Genomic DNA, 16,857 nt, shown 5'->3' with positions numbered 1-16,857 from the left:
CAAAAAGTTTTTATTTTATTTATTTATTTATGGTACTTATATAGCCGCCATCTCATATAAAGTTGCTGGTTCGATTGTAGGCTCCCCAATCAGAACTAAACTCTGTATCGTATAAAGCATATATTGTAAACAGCCTCCCGTATTTAATTTACCCTTGCATAAACTTAAAGGAAAGGGCATAGAACTTATACTCTTCTTCAAAAAAAAATCCATTGATGCCAAGTAGAGTTTTAAAAGCAGTTGTCACACCAGTACATAGGGAATGAATTTTGCTTGGACAAAGAGGGTGCAAAGAACAGTTAAGTGGAGCCATACCTGGTTAGAGGTGTCCACAGGTATGATCTAGAAAAATCAAGGCAGCTAAGGAGCCACCTCAAGATCTCACCAGTTCCCTGAAACCCCCAGGCCTGATGGCATAGCCAGGTCTTGAGGGACTTCTGGAAAACAAGTTGGGATGGAGCTGACTTCACTTCCAGGGGGAGAATGTTCCTTAAGGCGGGTGCCATGGCAGAGAAGGACCGCCTCCTCAGGCCCGCCAAGTGTAGTTCCCTGACAGATGGGACCCGCAGCTTGCCTCTCTTGCCAGATCTGATGGGATGGGCAGATGTAATCAGGGAGAGGCAGTCCCTCAGATAACCTGGCCCCATGCCATGAGGGGCTGTAAAGGTCAAAACCAGCACCTTGATTTGGACCTGGAAGCAGACTGGCAACCAGTGTAGCCCACAGAGCAGAGGTGTAACATGTGCTGTTGTAGAAGCACTCATAACTGCCTGTGCTGCTGCATTTTGCACCAGTTGAAGCTTCTGGATACTCTTCATGGGCAGCCCCCTATAGAGCGCATTACAGTAGTCCACTCGGGAGGTGACAAGGGTATCAGTGACTGTGAGCAGAGTCCCCCGATCCAGGAACAGGTGCAACTGGTGCACAACAAGAAGCTGTGTAACAGCCCTCCCAGCCACGACTGCCACCTGCTCTTTGAGCAGGAATCGTGAGGCCAGGAGGACCCCCAGATTGTGCACAGGGTCTGTCTGGGGCAGTGCCACCCCATCTAGCACCAAAGATGGCATAGTCCAAGAAACAGTAGGCCCCAAAACCCAAAGCCACTCAGTCTTGCCAGGGTTCAGCTGAAGCCTGTTGTCCCCAATCCAGACCCTGACAGCCTCCAGGCACCAGGATAAGGCATTCATGGTACCACTTAATTTGCCACGGGCAGAGATGTGTAGTTGGGTATCATCAGTAATTTGATGATACCTCACTCCATGCTGATGGATGAGCTCACCCAGCAGTCTCATGTAGATGTTAAATAGGAGTGGGGATAGCACCAAACCTGCAGCACCCCACATAGTAGGGACTGGGGTGGGATCTCTCCTCCCCAATCACTACTGACTCACTGACGAAAATTTTCCTGTATAGTGGGGACCGGCGATGGCTTCCTGAGGAGGGGGAGGACCAAGGCCTCCTTAAGAGCTAAAGAAACAACCCCTAAGACTTTTAGAACACCCTGTATGTATTTTATTTTGTTGTTTGCAATATTTGGATTAATGTGCAAACTTGTTTTTTGTGTATAGCTGAGAATTAATTTTCTCTCTCTTTATTCTGTTTGATTTAAGGCAAAAGCATGCATGCATTTTCTTTGAGAAAAAACCTAATTTAAAATTCACTTTAATTTTCCCTGTTTTTAAAACAGCTCACCACATATCCTTTAGTTGGTTTAAATTCCCATGTCCCATTCTTTGCAAAATATCCTGTTCATTATTTTCATTTATTCTTGTACATGCTAGTCAATCTAAAGGTTTTCAGAGCATCTATGGTTTAAGAGGAGAAAAACACCCCAAACTTATTAAAAGCCAGTGCACCACCCACTTAAAATGAAACAAATCTCCAGGTCAAAGTGAAATAATAGCAGAAATTTGAAAGGTCCCCTCTGGATGTTGAAAGAATATGTCAATGGGTGGTTGACTTAAAGGCAATGTGATTTGCCCTAAATGCCTGCTATACCCAGCTAGTATATTAAGGGACTGTGTGCATCTAATAAAGTGCATATATTGTGCATGATCCAACTTCATGTGGAGAAATGTCACATGTGTATGTTGCCCCTTCATCTGCCAGGTGAACATGCAAGCTTACATTCAGTAGGAGGACATTGAATGTTTGCTTATTTTTATGACTTTTGAGTTGAACTAAGAAAAGATGGACATTGTCCTAAAGATGGACATTGATTGCAGGCTCTTGTTCCTTCAAAGAAGGTTGGGATGGATAAGCCAGTTCATTCTTTTTCAAACTGGGGAAACTATATTATTTTATTTATTGGTTGATACCATTTTTGAGCCCGCTTTCCTTTTAAACCATATGAAAAAGATTGAGGGGTCACAGGCATGTCATAGAATAACACAACATTGTTTGTTTTTTAGGGAGTGTGATCAGAATGTCTGGACGTCCATTGGTTTCCTTCAGTGGTGTGGACACATGTCTGTCTTCTCTGAAAACCTGCCAGTCCTACATAGACACCGGCATGGATATCGCTACGAATGTGGCCCTTGATCTTGTGGAAAATCACAGTGAGTGCAGTTTGGGGATCGATTCTCCTTGGTCGCTTTTCAAAGCTTCCAATGCGTCTTGGGATCCTGCCACCCAGGCTTTGGGCCTGCTCTTCCATTGTGTGATCCAACACGGACATTCTTTTAGATACTTCAGCTGATTTTCTTTCAGCTTCAGCTTGGCTACCATGCAGCTCAAGGAACAGAGCTTCTGTTTTGTGGCTGCATCTATGTGGGTCTTGGGGATGGACTATCCTCTTCCCTCCTGCAGCCTGAATGCTAAGGTCTTCGTAAGATCCTTGTTCTTTCAATTTCTAGTTGCTCTTACAATCCTAGTAAACGAAACTAAGTTTGAGTTTTCTCTGTACAAGCAGCGTGCACAAAATTCGTGATTCCTTGTCTCACTATCCTTTCCAGCATATGGGCTCAGGGGAGCAATATGTCCTTTCCAGGTCCTAAACTGCTTTTTATGGGTGTGGTTGCAACTGTTTGGGGAAAGCATTCAGCTGAACATGGGATGTTCAGTGGGATTTAGATGCAGGAAGAATGCCATCTTTGAGAGCTAGGTGGCTTCTCCTTGTACCAGTAGCTCAGTGTTGGGGGGACATTGCCAGATGAAAGTTCAGAAAGCTTGGCGGGAGGGGGGCACTAAGGCCATTTATCTTCTCCCTTTTCTGTCTGGAGCAGAAGCAAAAACATTTTTGTTATTTCAGGAGATGACTGTAGTTCAACAATGAGCAAATGGCAATTTCTGCATTTGTGGGTGTGAGGTCTGCATAGCCGGAGGGCCCCCAGGTTTATTTATTTTTATTTATTTTACAATACTTGTAAAGCACATTAATCCAAAAGATGATAGGCAATGTACAAAAAAGAGAAAAAAAGCATATAAATTAACCCCATTAAATTGGGGTAATAAAATAAGCAACCCTACTACATACTGATGGATGTATACAGCCCAAAGGCTCACTGAAATAAAATGGTTTTAAGAAAGAAAGGTTGCAGCCCAGGGTATTTATGGCGGCAGTGGGTTTTGGGGCTGCTACCAAAGGACCTGCCTCTAAGCCCACACCCCTCTTAGTTCACATGGGAAGAGGACTCTAGTAGGCTTCCTCTTGAAGTTTAGACCAGATGGGCAGAATTATACTTTGACTGGAGAAGGCCATGTTAGAGTAACAATATGGCTTGTGATTCAACCCAAATGTTTAAAATCTTGTTCCAAATTCTGGAAGTTCCTCTTGAATGCATGAATATTTTTATTACAGTCACTGACCAGAATTGCAAATAAACACATTAAAAATAAAGTAAAAACAAAATAAAATATTACGTTTGGTGGTAGATTCATCAGTGGATAGTAAAAGTCTGCCTAATTGTACAGGCAGCATAACAAAATTTAGCTATGTTCAAAGAGACTGAATCATATTGATGTGATAACAACAACTGCACATAAAAAAAATATCAGAATTTCCCAGGTGTTTTACTAGGTAAGGAGTTATAAGGTGGGTCCTTGAATCCTTATAGAGGGTAAGAAATTCCTCATAGTTTTGGTTCTAGTCCTGCTTTCTGAGGAGATGTCTACTCCCTCTTCTATGTGACTTCAGATTTTTGAAGACTACTTTCATATCTCCCCTCAGTTTTCTCTTCTATAGGCTAAACGCACCAAGATTTTTTAATTGTTGTTCATAGGGCTTTGTGTCTAGGCCCCTCACCAACCTGGTAGAGCTCCTCTAAATTTGCTTCAGATTTTCACTGCCTTTTTGGAACTGTGGTGGTACCTAGAACTGGACACAAATGGAGTTGGACCAGAGCATAGTAGAGTGGAACAGTTGCTTCTCATGATCTGGATTCAGTGTACCCCAAAATAGTATTTAACGTAGTAAGAGCTGCATCACGCTGCTGGCTCATGTTCAGCTTATGGCCAGCAAGGACATCCAGATCTCTTTCATCATATACTGTTGCAAAGCCAGATCTCATCCTCTACTTGCACCTTACCTTTTTCCTACCCAGATGCAGAACTTTATATTTTTAGCTCCTTACATTCCATTTTGATCATTTCTGCTTGCTGTTCAAGCCTAGCTAATAGAGTTTGGTAGATCTGTTTCCCCCAACCTGCTTACTATTACCTAGCACAAGATCAGATGTTGTTATTCTGTGTCACCAAGTACTTAAAACAGAATGTTGTTCAATAAAAAAATATACCTCATCTCTCACTGTAACAGCACTCCAGAATCAAAACAGCCACTTTTTTGCTGTTTGAAGTGTATGTATACCTTATGGCGGCCTTCCCTATTCGGTGCTTTTTGAATGCCTTGTAGGGGCTTACAGGTGTTTAACTCCAAGACATCTGAAGAGGAAAGGTTTGGGAAACTTTCTGGGGAACCAGGTTGTTTGTTTGTTTGTTTGTTTTTTAAAATTTTATAATACTTGGAAAAACATGGTAACAGCAAGATCAATTTAACAATGAATCTTCGCTGGATCAAAAATAGGCTAAATAGCCAACTCTCAGCAGTGCTTCAGCTGGCAAACTGCACAGTTGGGAGTTGAACTGGGTGGCCTGAATGCCCCTTCCAATTCTATAACTGTATATTTATTTATTGCATTTGTGTCCTGCCTATTTTTATACCTACCACAACACCCTGTGAGGTAGGTTGGGCTGATAGAAAATAACTGGCCCAATTTTTATGGTTAAATAGGAAGCTGACCCCTTCATGGATCACTGCCTTGTCGTGGCGAAGGGGCTTGCGTAACTCAGTGAAGCCATGAGCTATACCGTGCAGGGCCACCCAAGACGGACAGGTCATGACAGAGAGTTCTGACAAAATGTGGTCCACTGGAGAAGGAAATGGCAACCCACTCCAGTATCCTTGCCAAGAAAACCCCATGGACAATGTTAAAAGGCTAAAAGATATGACGCCGGAAGATGAGCCCCTCAGGTCAGAAGGTGTCCAATATGCTACTGGGGAAGAGCGGAGGGCAATTCCAAGTAGCTCCAGAAAGAGTGAAGCGGCTGGGCCAAAGCCGAAAGGACGTTCAGCTGTGGATGTATCTGGAAGCGAAAAGAAGGTCCGATGCTGTAAAGAACAATATTGTATAGGTACCTGGAATGTAAGATCTATGAACCAAGGCAAGCTGGATGTGGTCAAACATGAGATGACAAGATTGAACGTCGACATCTTGGGAATCAGCGAACTGAAATGGACGGGAATGGGTGAATTTAATTCGGGTGACCATTATATCTACTACTGTGGGCAAGAAACCCTTAGAAGAAATGGAGTTGCACTCATAGTGAATAAGAGAGTGGGAAAGGCAGTAATGGGGTACAACCTCAAAAACGACAGAATGATCTCAGTGCGTATCCAAGGCAAACCATTCAATATCACAGTCATCCAAGTCTATGCCCCAACCACTGATGCTGAAGAAGCTGAAGTTGACCGCTTCTATGAAGACCTACAACACCTTCTAGAACTAGCACCAAAAAGATGTCCTTTTCATCATAGGGGATTGGAATGCTAAAGTAGGAAGTCAAGGAGTAATCGGAATAACAGGCAAATTTGGCCTTGGAGTACAAAATGAAGCAGGGCAAAGGCTAATAGAGTTCTGTCAAGAGAACAAGCTAGTCATAGCAAACACTCTTTTCCAACAACACAAGAGACGACTCTACACATGGACATCACCAGATGGTCAATACCGAAACCAGATTGATTACATACTTTGCAGCCAAAGATGGAGAAGCTCTATACAGACAGCAAAAACAAGACCAGGAGCTGACTGTGGCTCAGATCATGAGCTTCTTACTGCAAAATTTAGGCTTAAATTGAAGAATGTAGGGAAAACCACTAGACCACTCAGGTATGACTTAGATCATATTCCTTGTGAGTACACAGTGAAGGTGATGAATAGATTTAGAGGATTAGATTTGGTAGACAGAGTGCCTGAAGAACTATGGACGGAGGTCCGTAACACTGTACAGGAGGCAGCAACTAAAACCATCCCAAAGAAAAAGAAATGCAAGAAAGCAAAATGGCTGTCTGATGAGGCTTTACAAATAGCTGGGGAAAGAAGGAATGCAAAAAGCAAGGGTGAAAGGGAAAGATATAAGCAACTGAATGCAGATTTCCAGAGAATAGCCAGGAGAGATAAGAAGGCCTTCTTAAATGAACAATGCAAAGAAATTGAGGAAAACAATAGAATGGGGAAGACTAGAGTTCTCTACAAGAAAATTGGAGATATGAAAGGAACGTTTAGTGCAAAGATGGGCATGATAAAGGACAAAAAAGGCAGGGACCTAACAGAAGCAGAAGAGATTAAGAAGAGGTGGCAAGAATACACAGAAGAACTATACAAGAAAGATCTTAATGTCCCTGATGTCCACGCTGGTGTGATCACTGACCTTGAGCCAGACATCCTAGAGAGTGAAGTCAAGTGGGCCTTAGGAAGCATTGCTAACAACAAAGCTAGTGGAGATGACAGTATTCCAGCTGAGTTATTTAAAATACTAAAAGTTGATGGTGTTAAAGTGCTGCACTCAATATGCCAGCAAGTTTGGAAAACGCAACAGTGGCCACGGGATTGGAAAAGGTCAGTTTACGTTCCAATTCCAAAGAAGGGCAACGCCAAAGAATGCTCAAACTATCGCACAATTGCACTCATTTCACATGCTAGCAAGGTTATGCTCAAAATCCTACAAGCTAGGCTTCAGCAATACATGAACCGAGAACTACCGGATGTACAAGCTGGGTTTCGAAGAGGCAGAGGAACTAGAGATGAAATCGCCAACATTCGCTGGATCATGGAGAAAGCACGAGAGTTCCAGAAAAATATCTACTTCTGCTTCATTGACTATGCAAAAGCCTTTGATTGTGTGGATCACAACAAACTGTGGCAAATTCTTAAAGAGATGGGAATACCAGACCACCTTACCTGTCTCCTGAGAAATCTGTATGCGGGCCAAGAAGCAACAGTTAGAACCGGTCATGGAACAACCGATTGGTTCAAAATAGGGAAAGGTGTACGACAAGGCTGTATACTGTCACCCTGCTTATTTAACCTATATGCAGAGTACATCATGAGAAATGCCAGGCTGGAAGAATCACAAGCCGGAATTAAGATTGCAGGGAGAATCATCAACAACCTCAGATATGCGGACGATACCACCCTAATGGCAGAAAGTGAAGAAGAACTAAAGAGCCTCTTGATGAGGGTGAAAGAGGAGAGTGCAAAAGCTGGCTTGAAACTCAACATTAAAAAAACTAAGATCATGGCATCTGGACCCATCAATTCCTGGCAAATAGAAGGGGTAGAAATGGAAGCAGTAACAGACTTCATTTATTTGGGCTCCAAGATCACCGCAGACGGAGACTGCAGCCATGAAATTAAAAGACGCTTGCTCCTTGGGAGGAAAGCTATGGCAAGCCTAGATAGCATATTAAAAAGCAGAGACGTCATCTTGCCGACAAAGATCCGCATAGTCAAAGCTATGGTTTTTCCAGTAGTAATGTATGACTGTGTGAGAGCTGGACCATAAAAAAGGCCTGAGCGCCGAAGAATTGATGCCTTTGAACTGTGGTGCTGGAGAAGACTCTTGAGAGTCCCCTGGACTGCTAGGAGGTCAAACCAGTCAATCTTAAAGGAAATCAACCCTGATTGCTCATTGGAAGGATCGATAATGAAGCTCAAGCTCAGATACTTTGGTCACCTAATGCGAAGAGAGATCTCTTTGGAGAAGACCCTGATGCTGGGAAAGATTGAAGGCAAAAGGAGAAGAGGACGGCAGAGGATGAGATGGTTAGATAGCATCACTGAAGCAATGAGCATGAAACTGAGCAAACTCAGGGAGGCAGTGAAGGACAGGAAGGCCTGGCGCAATATGGTTCATGGGGTCACAAAGAGTTGGACACGACTTAACGACTAAACAACAACAACAAAGGAAGCTGAATCTGGGTCTCCCTTTTCAAAGTCCAAGTCCTTAACCAATGCACTCTGCTGCCTCTCAGAGCTTTCTCTCCACTTGGCATCTCCCAGATAGGACCACAATTCCTTTATTCCCAGGTAGTGTTGGGAGCTATAGTTGAATGCCCTGGATGAAGTATTGTCCTTTGAACAACCATGGGAAGAACATACCATGAGATGGCAGCAGAGACTTCATATTGCATAACTCATGAACTTATTTGCGGTCATGCCTCTGCTAAATTTTCTGCATTTCCCTAGTATTGAACTGCAATAAGATTTAGGACCGTGTCTTAAAGAGGGCCTGACCAAAGAAACCCATAGTAAGAGTTAAGGGATCAAACTAGTATTTTAAAATAAATGTAAATAAGGACTTTAGCATGCCTTTCTGCCCTGGGAATGTCACATCTTCTTGTTTGGCATTGTCTATTGGAGATTTTCAACCTGTATGCCAATGATGTCATGGAGTGATGTCATGGATTGACATCACATGGACAATGATGTCATGGAGAAAATCTTATCTATGTGGTCAGTAGGAGTCGAAAATAACTTGATGACACATAATCAGTGCCAGTGATGGGGATACAGTGATTCTCTGGATTAGCAACTTTAAGATAGGAGGACTTCAACTCCCACAATTCCCTAGCCAGCATGCTGGCTGAGGAATTCTGGGAGTTGAAGTCCACACATTTTAAAGTTGCTGAGATTGGGAAACACTGCTCTGGATGTTGTCGGACTCAGCTTCCAGTCAGCCAGCATGATCAGGGTGATGGGAGTTGCAGGACCACAGTTTCCTTGTGTTTGACCTGAAGTCCTTCTTAGTAGGACTGTTCAGTGTAGCTAAAGCTGCTTTCAAGGTATAACCCATTAAATGCATAATGATACCTTAATTTTTTTTGCTGGTCTGGCTGGCAACTGTATCACTGTCAGATTTATTTACATGCCGAATATTTACAGTTTTACTCAAAGCAACTCAGAAAAACAGTATAGGGAGTCAAGTAAAGTAATTATAAGTTGTTAGCCCTACAAAGTAGGCCAGGTCACAAAACTGATCTTGCAGGGATTTCAAGAATGTTCCTTTTGTATGTCAGTACTAGGGAATTGCAGAACATTTAGCAGAGGTATGTAAGGTATAACAACAGCTTCTAGAAAGCCTGTCCAAGTTTCTCTCTGGCTCATCTTATACTGAACAAGATCAAGGTGGGTTATTTTGAGTTTCTTTCTCAAATCCTTTCTTAACAGCTGTTTTTTATCTTCCCCAGGTCAGCTCTAAATTCCTTTATATACATAGAAGAGAGGACTTTTGTGATATTGTATTGAAATCCACATTAACAAATTAATTTTACCATTAATTAGCCCCTAAAGAAATGAAAAACCATCACTGTCACAGAAAGATCTACATTTGGCTAAGGAGCCCTTGTCTAACAAATCCAAATCACCAAGGCCACCTTCCTCCACCTGGTGCCCTTGAGATATTTTGAGCTTCCCAGCTCATTGAGCATGAAACTGAGCAAACTCAGGGAGGCAGTGAAGGACAGGAAGGCCTGGCGCAATATGGTTCATGGGGTCACGAAGAGTCGGACACGACTTAACGACTAAACAACAACAACAAGCTCATTCACCTGGTTAGGAAATATGGAAATTATAGCTCAGAAGACCTGGAGAGGGCTCAGTAAGGAAAGGCTGCCCAGTTGTTAGCAAAAAAAGAAGCCTGTTTGTATCAAAAGCAGCTGACTATAATATAGCATCCTTGTGATAAGCAGAGAAACGTTGGGTACCATCAAGTCTTATAAGATGGATCTATTGAAGTCCTGCTCACAAGAGCTTCTATTTGGAGTCAGGTCCTATCTTAGACAGATGGAGATAGGAGCCCAACAATGAAATGAGGCCAGATTTTGAAGGTTTTGTGGTTAGGAATGCTCTTGTTCTTCAAGGACACCCATGTCGAACATAAATACACAAGGGCAGTACCTTTACTAGGTCAACTGTAGCTAATACAGAAAGATAGGAGTGTGATGAGAGCCAGTGGGATGTAGCAGTTAAGGGGTTGGATGAGGAGTGGGGAGACCCAGGTCTGTCCTCAGCCATGGAAGCTCCATGGGACGCTATAGGCTAGCCCCTTCCTCTGTGTGGAGGGTGACAGAGATGACCTTGGAGAAACGATGCAGTGATAGCTATGAAAGCATGTTTTAAGCCTAGAAAACAAAACATTAGAAAGAAATTCAGTCTGGCCCAACCCTAATTCACTGGGGTAGAAGAGGGAGGAAGGGAAAACACAGACTTTCAAGATTCTGTTCCTCTAGCCTATCTCAAGAATGTTGAGTTCCTGTGTTCTTGTGGAATCTGTTTCCTGACTTGGTCTAGCTTGCAGGGCTAAGAGTCTCAGCCCAGGAACCAAGATGGGGTCATGATGAACGAGACCCAGGTTCTAGTGTACCTCAGCCATGGAAGAAGCTTCATGTGGGACTTTAAGCCTTCTTTTCGATCAAACCTACCTTGCTGGTTGTGGAGGGCAAAAATAGGAGGGAGCACCGTGTATGCCACCTTGAGCTCCTGTACAAAAAGTGAGATCAATAAAATAAATAGGGATCTTGCAAAGCCTTCAGTGGGTTGCCAGATGTACCAGATAATCTGTATTTAGCAGAGTGGACTGAAAGCCACCCAGGCCTCTTGTGGTACTTTGGCATATGTGGTTGATTTTAAAAGTGCCTTTCTGTGGATGGAAGGCTCCTCCCTATTTAGGAAAGGAGCTCTTTTCTGCAAGTGGAGGTTGGAATAGAACAAAATGGACTGGCCAATTTCTCCTTGAAGCCATCTTTCTGCCACCTTTCATCCTGGAAAGTTTAGGGTTCTTCAAAGCAGACTGTTGATGGGTACCGTGGGGTAATCCCATGCTTTGGGTGTAAAATTCCCATTTTCTTTTCCTGAATTCCCATGGGGCTTCTGTTCTTTGACACAGCCATTTTGGATTGGCTTTAAGGCAGCCTCTGGTATGCTTTTGTAAGTCTGGATTTGTCCAGTAGACACTCCACAAATGTTTGGCTTAGTTTATTTATCGCTGGCCAGAAACTCTCGGGCATTGCAGTCCAATGCACCTGGAGGGCACCAGACTGGGCATGCTGGTGTGACCCCCATGCATCAGGGTTTTTTTTCCCTTGGAAAGGGCTTTGCAAATTTGGAAATGTGCATGGTCTCATCAAGAGAGAGCAGATTTTACTAGGATGCTTGATAGGTGACTTAAGGGAAGGTGGAGTGTGTGGGCCTCTCAGTCTCTGGTTTACGGTCTTTGCTGCCTCTCAAATTCCTTCCATCAGTATGTCAGTAAACTGCCTTAAACTGGTGATAACAATTTTACATATTTCTTTAAGGAAGTCATAAGTATGATAGGTCTGCTAAGGTGCTGGTAGGCTTATTACATTTTTTAAAACATTTTTTAAAATCCCCCTCCCCGTTTTTACTAAAAAAAAGAAAGTCTACTCTTCATCTATTGGAAGGTGAAACAGTGGTTAAAAATAGTGTTCCTCCTGGTCATAATGCATTTCCCACCCCATCTTAATGGAAAAATAATACAAAATCCCTACTGAGCCTATTCCTTTGTTATGCTGTCTAAAGGTTTTAAAAACTTGCTTTTTAAAACAGTTGCAAGCATGTGAGGTTCATAGAATTCTATCCCGATGACTTCTTAGAAATCTGAAAGTATGCCCATTAGGGGTTTTGAACATTTTCCCTAGTGCCTCACACAGCTCCTTTTTGAAAAGTGATTTGTTTTGTTTTTTAAGAGAAGCAACATTTCAAAAATAATCCTAAGAGCAGAGATTTGTGGGGCTGATCCTTCAGTGATGTCTGCAATCCATGAGTCAGCTGAATCAGGCTGTCCTAAGGAAGGAGTTAAATAATAGAGAAAAAAATGAGAAAGTTAGTTTTTTTGGGGGGGGGGGTTCGCAAGTCCAGTATTGCGGTAACTTCTTTATTCTCTGCTTGCCTTGTCATTACAAGTCCTCAGAGATCTTTTGTTATGTTGTTAACCTGAAATTGTCTGGAAAAACTGGGCAGACTTTGCATATTGGGGTTTCCCCTTCTATCAATTTCCTCAATTTGAAATATGTCTTGCAAAGGTCACTGTTAAAGAGGGGGTTTCTTTCTCACAATCTTGGAAGTTGCTTCATTTGATTCATTTATAATTTTAAAAAAAATAAGTTTCCCAACAATCCCAACAATCACTTGAGAAATTGTGATTCTTTTTTCCAAGCGTTACTCGGGGACCCATAACCCATAATTATCTTGTTTAGAATACAAATTTGCCTCGATTGTAATTCCTCCATTCTATCTGAATGGAATAAGCTATTTCTATCAAAGCTTGGGATTTTCTATCCAAGGTTTGGATTGAGGAAAGCGAAGAGTTTCAGTTGATTTAATTAAGCACAATCCATTTTAGGAGAAAATTCAAAACATTGTTTTAATTAGGGTTGGGAAAACTTGAGCTTTTTCTAAATCAGGGTGATAAGAAATAGTAATGAATTGGACATTAGCCCCACTGAATCCAAGGGGACATATTAGCTAATAAGGTCGGAGTTCACACATTATATTAATCTGTAACATTTGTTTGGTTTTGGGATAATATGGTACGTGGCTTGTTAAACAAAACATGACTTAACATAATGTGTGAATCCTGCTACTGACTGGGTTCAAACATCAAATTAAGCCATATGATGGTTTGGCTTGGTATGTGTAAACACTACAACAGTAGCTTGTTCAACAAATCTTGGCTAAGCATAATGTATGAATCTTGGCACTAGCTGCGTTCATATATCATACTAAGCCATACTACTGCTTATTTATGTTTGCCTTAGTTGATGTATGTCTTCCACCAGTGTGCTATGTAAAGAATAATGTATGGACTGTTGTGTGTAAATTAAGCCAATGTGGCATATTCAACCAACCATGGTTAGAACAAACTTTGGCAGTGTGATAGTTGAACATAGCCAGTGGTTGGATTCATATATCATGCTAAGCAGTAATGTTGTTTGTTTGATTTTATCATATTTAGAAACCCAGCCACTCTAGCTTATTAATCATGGTTAATGGCTTAGTAAGTTATGCAAACCAAGTCAATTTTAGCTTATTTAACAAACCACAGTTACACAAACCATAACTTAGTGTAGTCTGTGCACTCAGATATTACAATGTGTTTAAGATTGCAGTCTGAAATAAACTTTTTCGACAGAGACTCATAATGGGATTGTAAAATCAGAGCATTGGAAGAGACTATTCAGGCCATCAAATCCAGGGCAAAAATCCAAATTAAAGCATTTCTAACAGTTGGGTTGTCTAGCTTGAACACAAAAAGCTGCCATTCCATATTCTACATTCTGGTTTTATGGTACCTCTCCAGATTCAGCAGGTCTGTTTTATGGTACCTCTCCAGATTCTTCTCTTTTGAAGGCTAAATGTAGCCAGTGTCTTTGGTCTTTCTTGTAAGGCTTAGCTTCTATCCTTCTTGCCTTCTGTGACCCTATTGCAATTTCTATGGATCCTTCTTGAAGTGTGATAAGCAGAACTGGACATAGTACTTGAGGTGGAGTCTGAGTTACAAAAATCCTGCTTGTTCTTTAATTCTGGTTGAGCAATTCATAGTTTTCATAGGCTACCTGAAGGACTGCCTCGCCCCCACGATCTCTACCCGTCCCACCCGATCTCACAGAGAGGGCATGCTTCGGATTCCCGCGGTAAAAGAACTCCGACTAGTGGGGTCCAGAAGGCGGGCCTTCTCTGCTGTGGCCCCCGCCCTTTGGAACATCTTGCCCCCGGAGGTGAGACAGGCCCCCTCACTCCAGGCCTTTTGGAGGGACTTAAAGACATGGCTCTGCCATCTGGCCTGGGGCAGGGAGGGAAGAAATCAGAATTGGGGTTGGCTGGCCCCTTAGTGGTATGCTGTGGCCCCAGCGGCCTCTTGGATTTCTTAGCTTTTTTATTTTTATTTTTAATGTTTGGTTTTATAACTGTATTCATGTTTTTCAGTATGTTGTAAGCCGCCCAGAGTCCCCCATTGTGGGGAGATGGGCGGGGACAAATTAAATAAATAAATAAAATAAAATAAATAGTTTGGACTATAGAATGGTCAATTTAGTCTGTTTTGAAAGAGAACTGGCAGCCGCTGTTAATTCCCACAACACTTTTGTTGAGATCATAACTAGGAATCAAGTAGAGCCTAGCAATTAATGTTTATTTATTCACAGTGTAAAAACAATGTGTAGCCTTTTCTTCCTGGTTAATAAGCATATCCTTTGATTTGTCAAACTCAGCAAGTGTTTATTATTTTCTGTATTTGCATCATCACACTCCTTTGAACTTGGAAGAACTGGAGTGGTTTACCTCCATAAAAAGCATAACCAAATAATTATTATAATAGAATTGCCAGTGCCAGTTTAAAGTGATGCCGCTAGAAGCTGCGGTTGAGAAATATGTAAAAAATAACTGCAGGATATACAGTAAAATCTTGTTGAAAAAAGTAATCTGACAAAATGACAATGGTTAAACAACAGAGAGAATTTTAACAGGGGAGATTTCCAGTTTATCTTCCAGTTTAAGGGCAGCATTTAGCTGACTTTGGTGGTCTCATGATGTTAACAAGGTCAGACCTGGTTAGCACTTTATGTTGGGGAAACTGCCAATGAACACCAGAGCTATAAACTTTGAAAATACATCCCAAAAGAATGCAATGGAACACCAATTCCTTAGTGTGACCAAAGGAAGCTGTATGAACGTGTCTGTGAAGTCAATGGAGTCAAGTTCAGCTCAAAGGAGAGCTGGCCCTTTTCATAGGTGTAATTTGCTGATGTGACATTCTGCATTATTTCATTTTAAGTTGCTTTGAAGATCTTTTTTTGTAGAAAAAGGCCCATAAATCTAAAAGGACTGGCTTCTTTTTAAAATGAATGGGTGACCTTTCAATATAGAAAATAACTGGGGGGGGGGTAGTTTGGTGGAGATAGTAGCCTCACAATTGCATTCCTCTCATTTTGGCCCTTGGGGAGACAGAACATGTTGGTTGAACCTTTGGCCAAAGTTGTAGGCTGCTGGGTGATGATGCAGAGACAGCAGGCCGTCACATGTGTGGGAGGGGGACTTAAAATTTCCTTTTTTATTTCTTTCTGGGCTTCTGCAGGTGGTTTCCTAGCTTTAAAAAATGATGTTGAGGCTATTTTCAAGTTTACTATACTTCTGTATTCCATTGTAGTTCAAGGACTCAAAACAGTAGCCACTATAAGAGAATTTAGAACTGATTTTGGGCATAGGGAAAGAATGAATGAGAAGTAAAGGGGGTAGGCACTTACAGAAAAGATTAAACAGTCCTGTGAAAGAGAGAAGCATAAGAAAGAAACTCAAAATGGCTCCAGTGTGATTTTGTATGGTATAAGGTGGGACTGAGGAAAACCTGGAGAGGCTTTCATGATTCTATTATTCTACCTTTCTACAGCTTGTCAGCCCTACAAGGTAGACCAGATTGGGAAACCAACTCCTTAGAAAGCCTCAAACTGCTTTGTTGAGATAGGATGTAATAACAGAATTTTGCAAGTCTGATTATGCTTTACCTCCCCTTCTTTTTATACCCCAGTGAATCAGGGTGGTGTTTGCCTGAGCTGTTTCTGAATATGATCTTGCTTCCCAAGATTTAAAAAATGTTTTAACCCCCCCCCCCCCGCCTTTACCTGGATAACGGTTCTTGTCTGCTTCCATCAAGGTCATTTCCCTTACTCTGCAGCAGGGTTTCCCAACCTTGGCAACTTTAAGATGTGTAGACTTCAACTCCCAGAATTCCCCAGCCAGTCATCTTAAAGTTGCCAAGGTTGAGAAACACTGCTCTGCAGGAACATCCCTGGGATCCTGCTCAGCCTGTTTCTTGAGCTGGCCTACCTCATAGGGCTGACAGCCACTTATTTTCAGTAGTTGGGGCAGAGTTGGTTCCTGGCTTGCTGTATCTCAAATTTCTTTGTCAGCTGCTGCTGTAGAGAGAGGTGTGGTTGATGTCATTATGTTTCCTTCTGATATACTGTAGAACATTGATTGCCCCAAATCCCATTTCTTTGGGTGATCTTTGAATATAGAGGAAACTTCCTTCTACAGATATGTGGACAACTGGGGTGGGGCAAGGCAAATCATGCGCATCATTTATTTGTTTGTTTATTAAATGTGTATCCCACCACTATCTCACAACTGTTGGTTGTGTACAAGATATGAAAAGAAAAAAGTAATACCTCTGTGGTAAGATTACAACATAAACTGCATAAAGAGAATAAAAATAATAATAAAAAACCTTAACAACCACCTACACTGTAACAGTAAAACTGAAAAGGAAAAAGGAGAAGATGATGCAGTG

General features: G+C 41.9%; 1 protein-coding gene across 1 annotated transcript in view; it reads left to right on the top strand.

Annotated features, from left to right (window-relative positions):
* NSMCE2 (NSE2 SUMO ligase component of SMC5/6 complex) overlaps positions 1-16,857 on the top strand; it is a 235,272-nt gene that overhangs the window by 1,714 nt on the left and 216,701 nt on the right. The window contains exon 2 of the mRNA XM_088148972.1: positions 2,412-2,558. Coding sequence (XP_088005098.1) covers positions 2,426-2,558 — 133 coding nt within the window. The 5' untranslated portion in view covers positions 2,412-2,425. The remainder of the gene's footprint in view (positions 1-2,411; positions 2,559-16,857) is intronic.

The sequence above is a fragment of the Python bivittatus genome, unplaced genomic scaffold (assembly GCF_059951505.1).
Source record: "Python bivittatus isolate LINGU-HERP-01145 unplaced genomic scaffold, Pbiv_v1 ctg000590_np1212, whole genome shotgun sequence".
NCBI lineage: Eukaryota > Metazoa > Chordata > Lepidosauria > Squamata > Pythonidae > Python > Python bivittatus.
The sequence above is the reverse complement of the archived record's forward strand: the minus strand, read 5'-3'. Positions and strand labels throughout refer to the sequence as shown.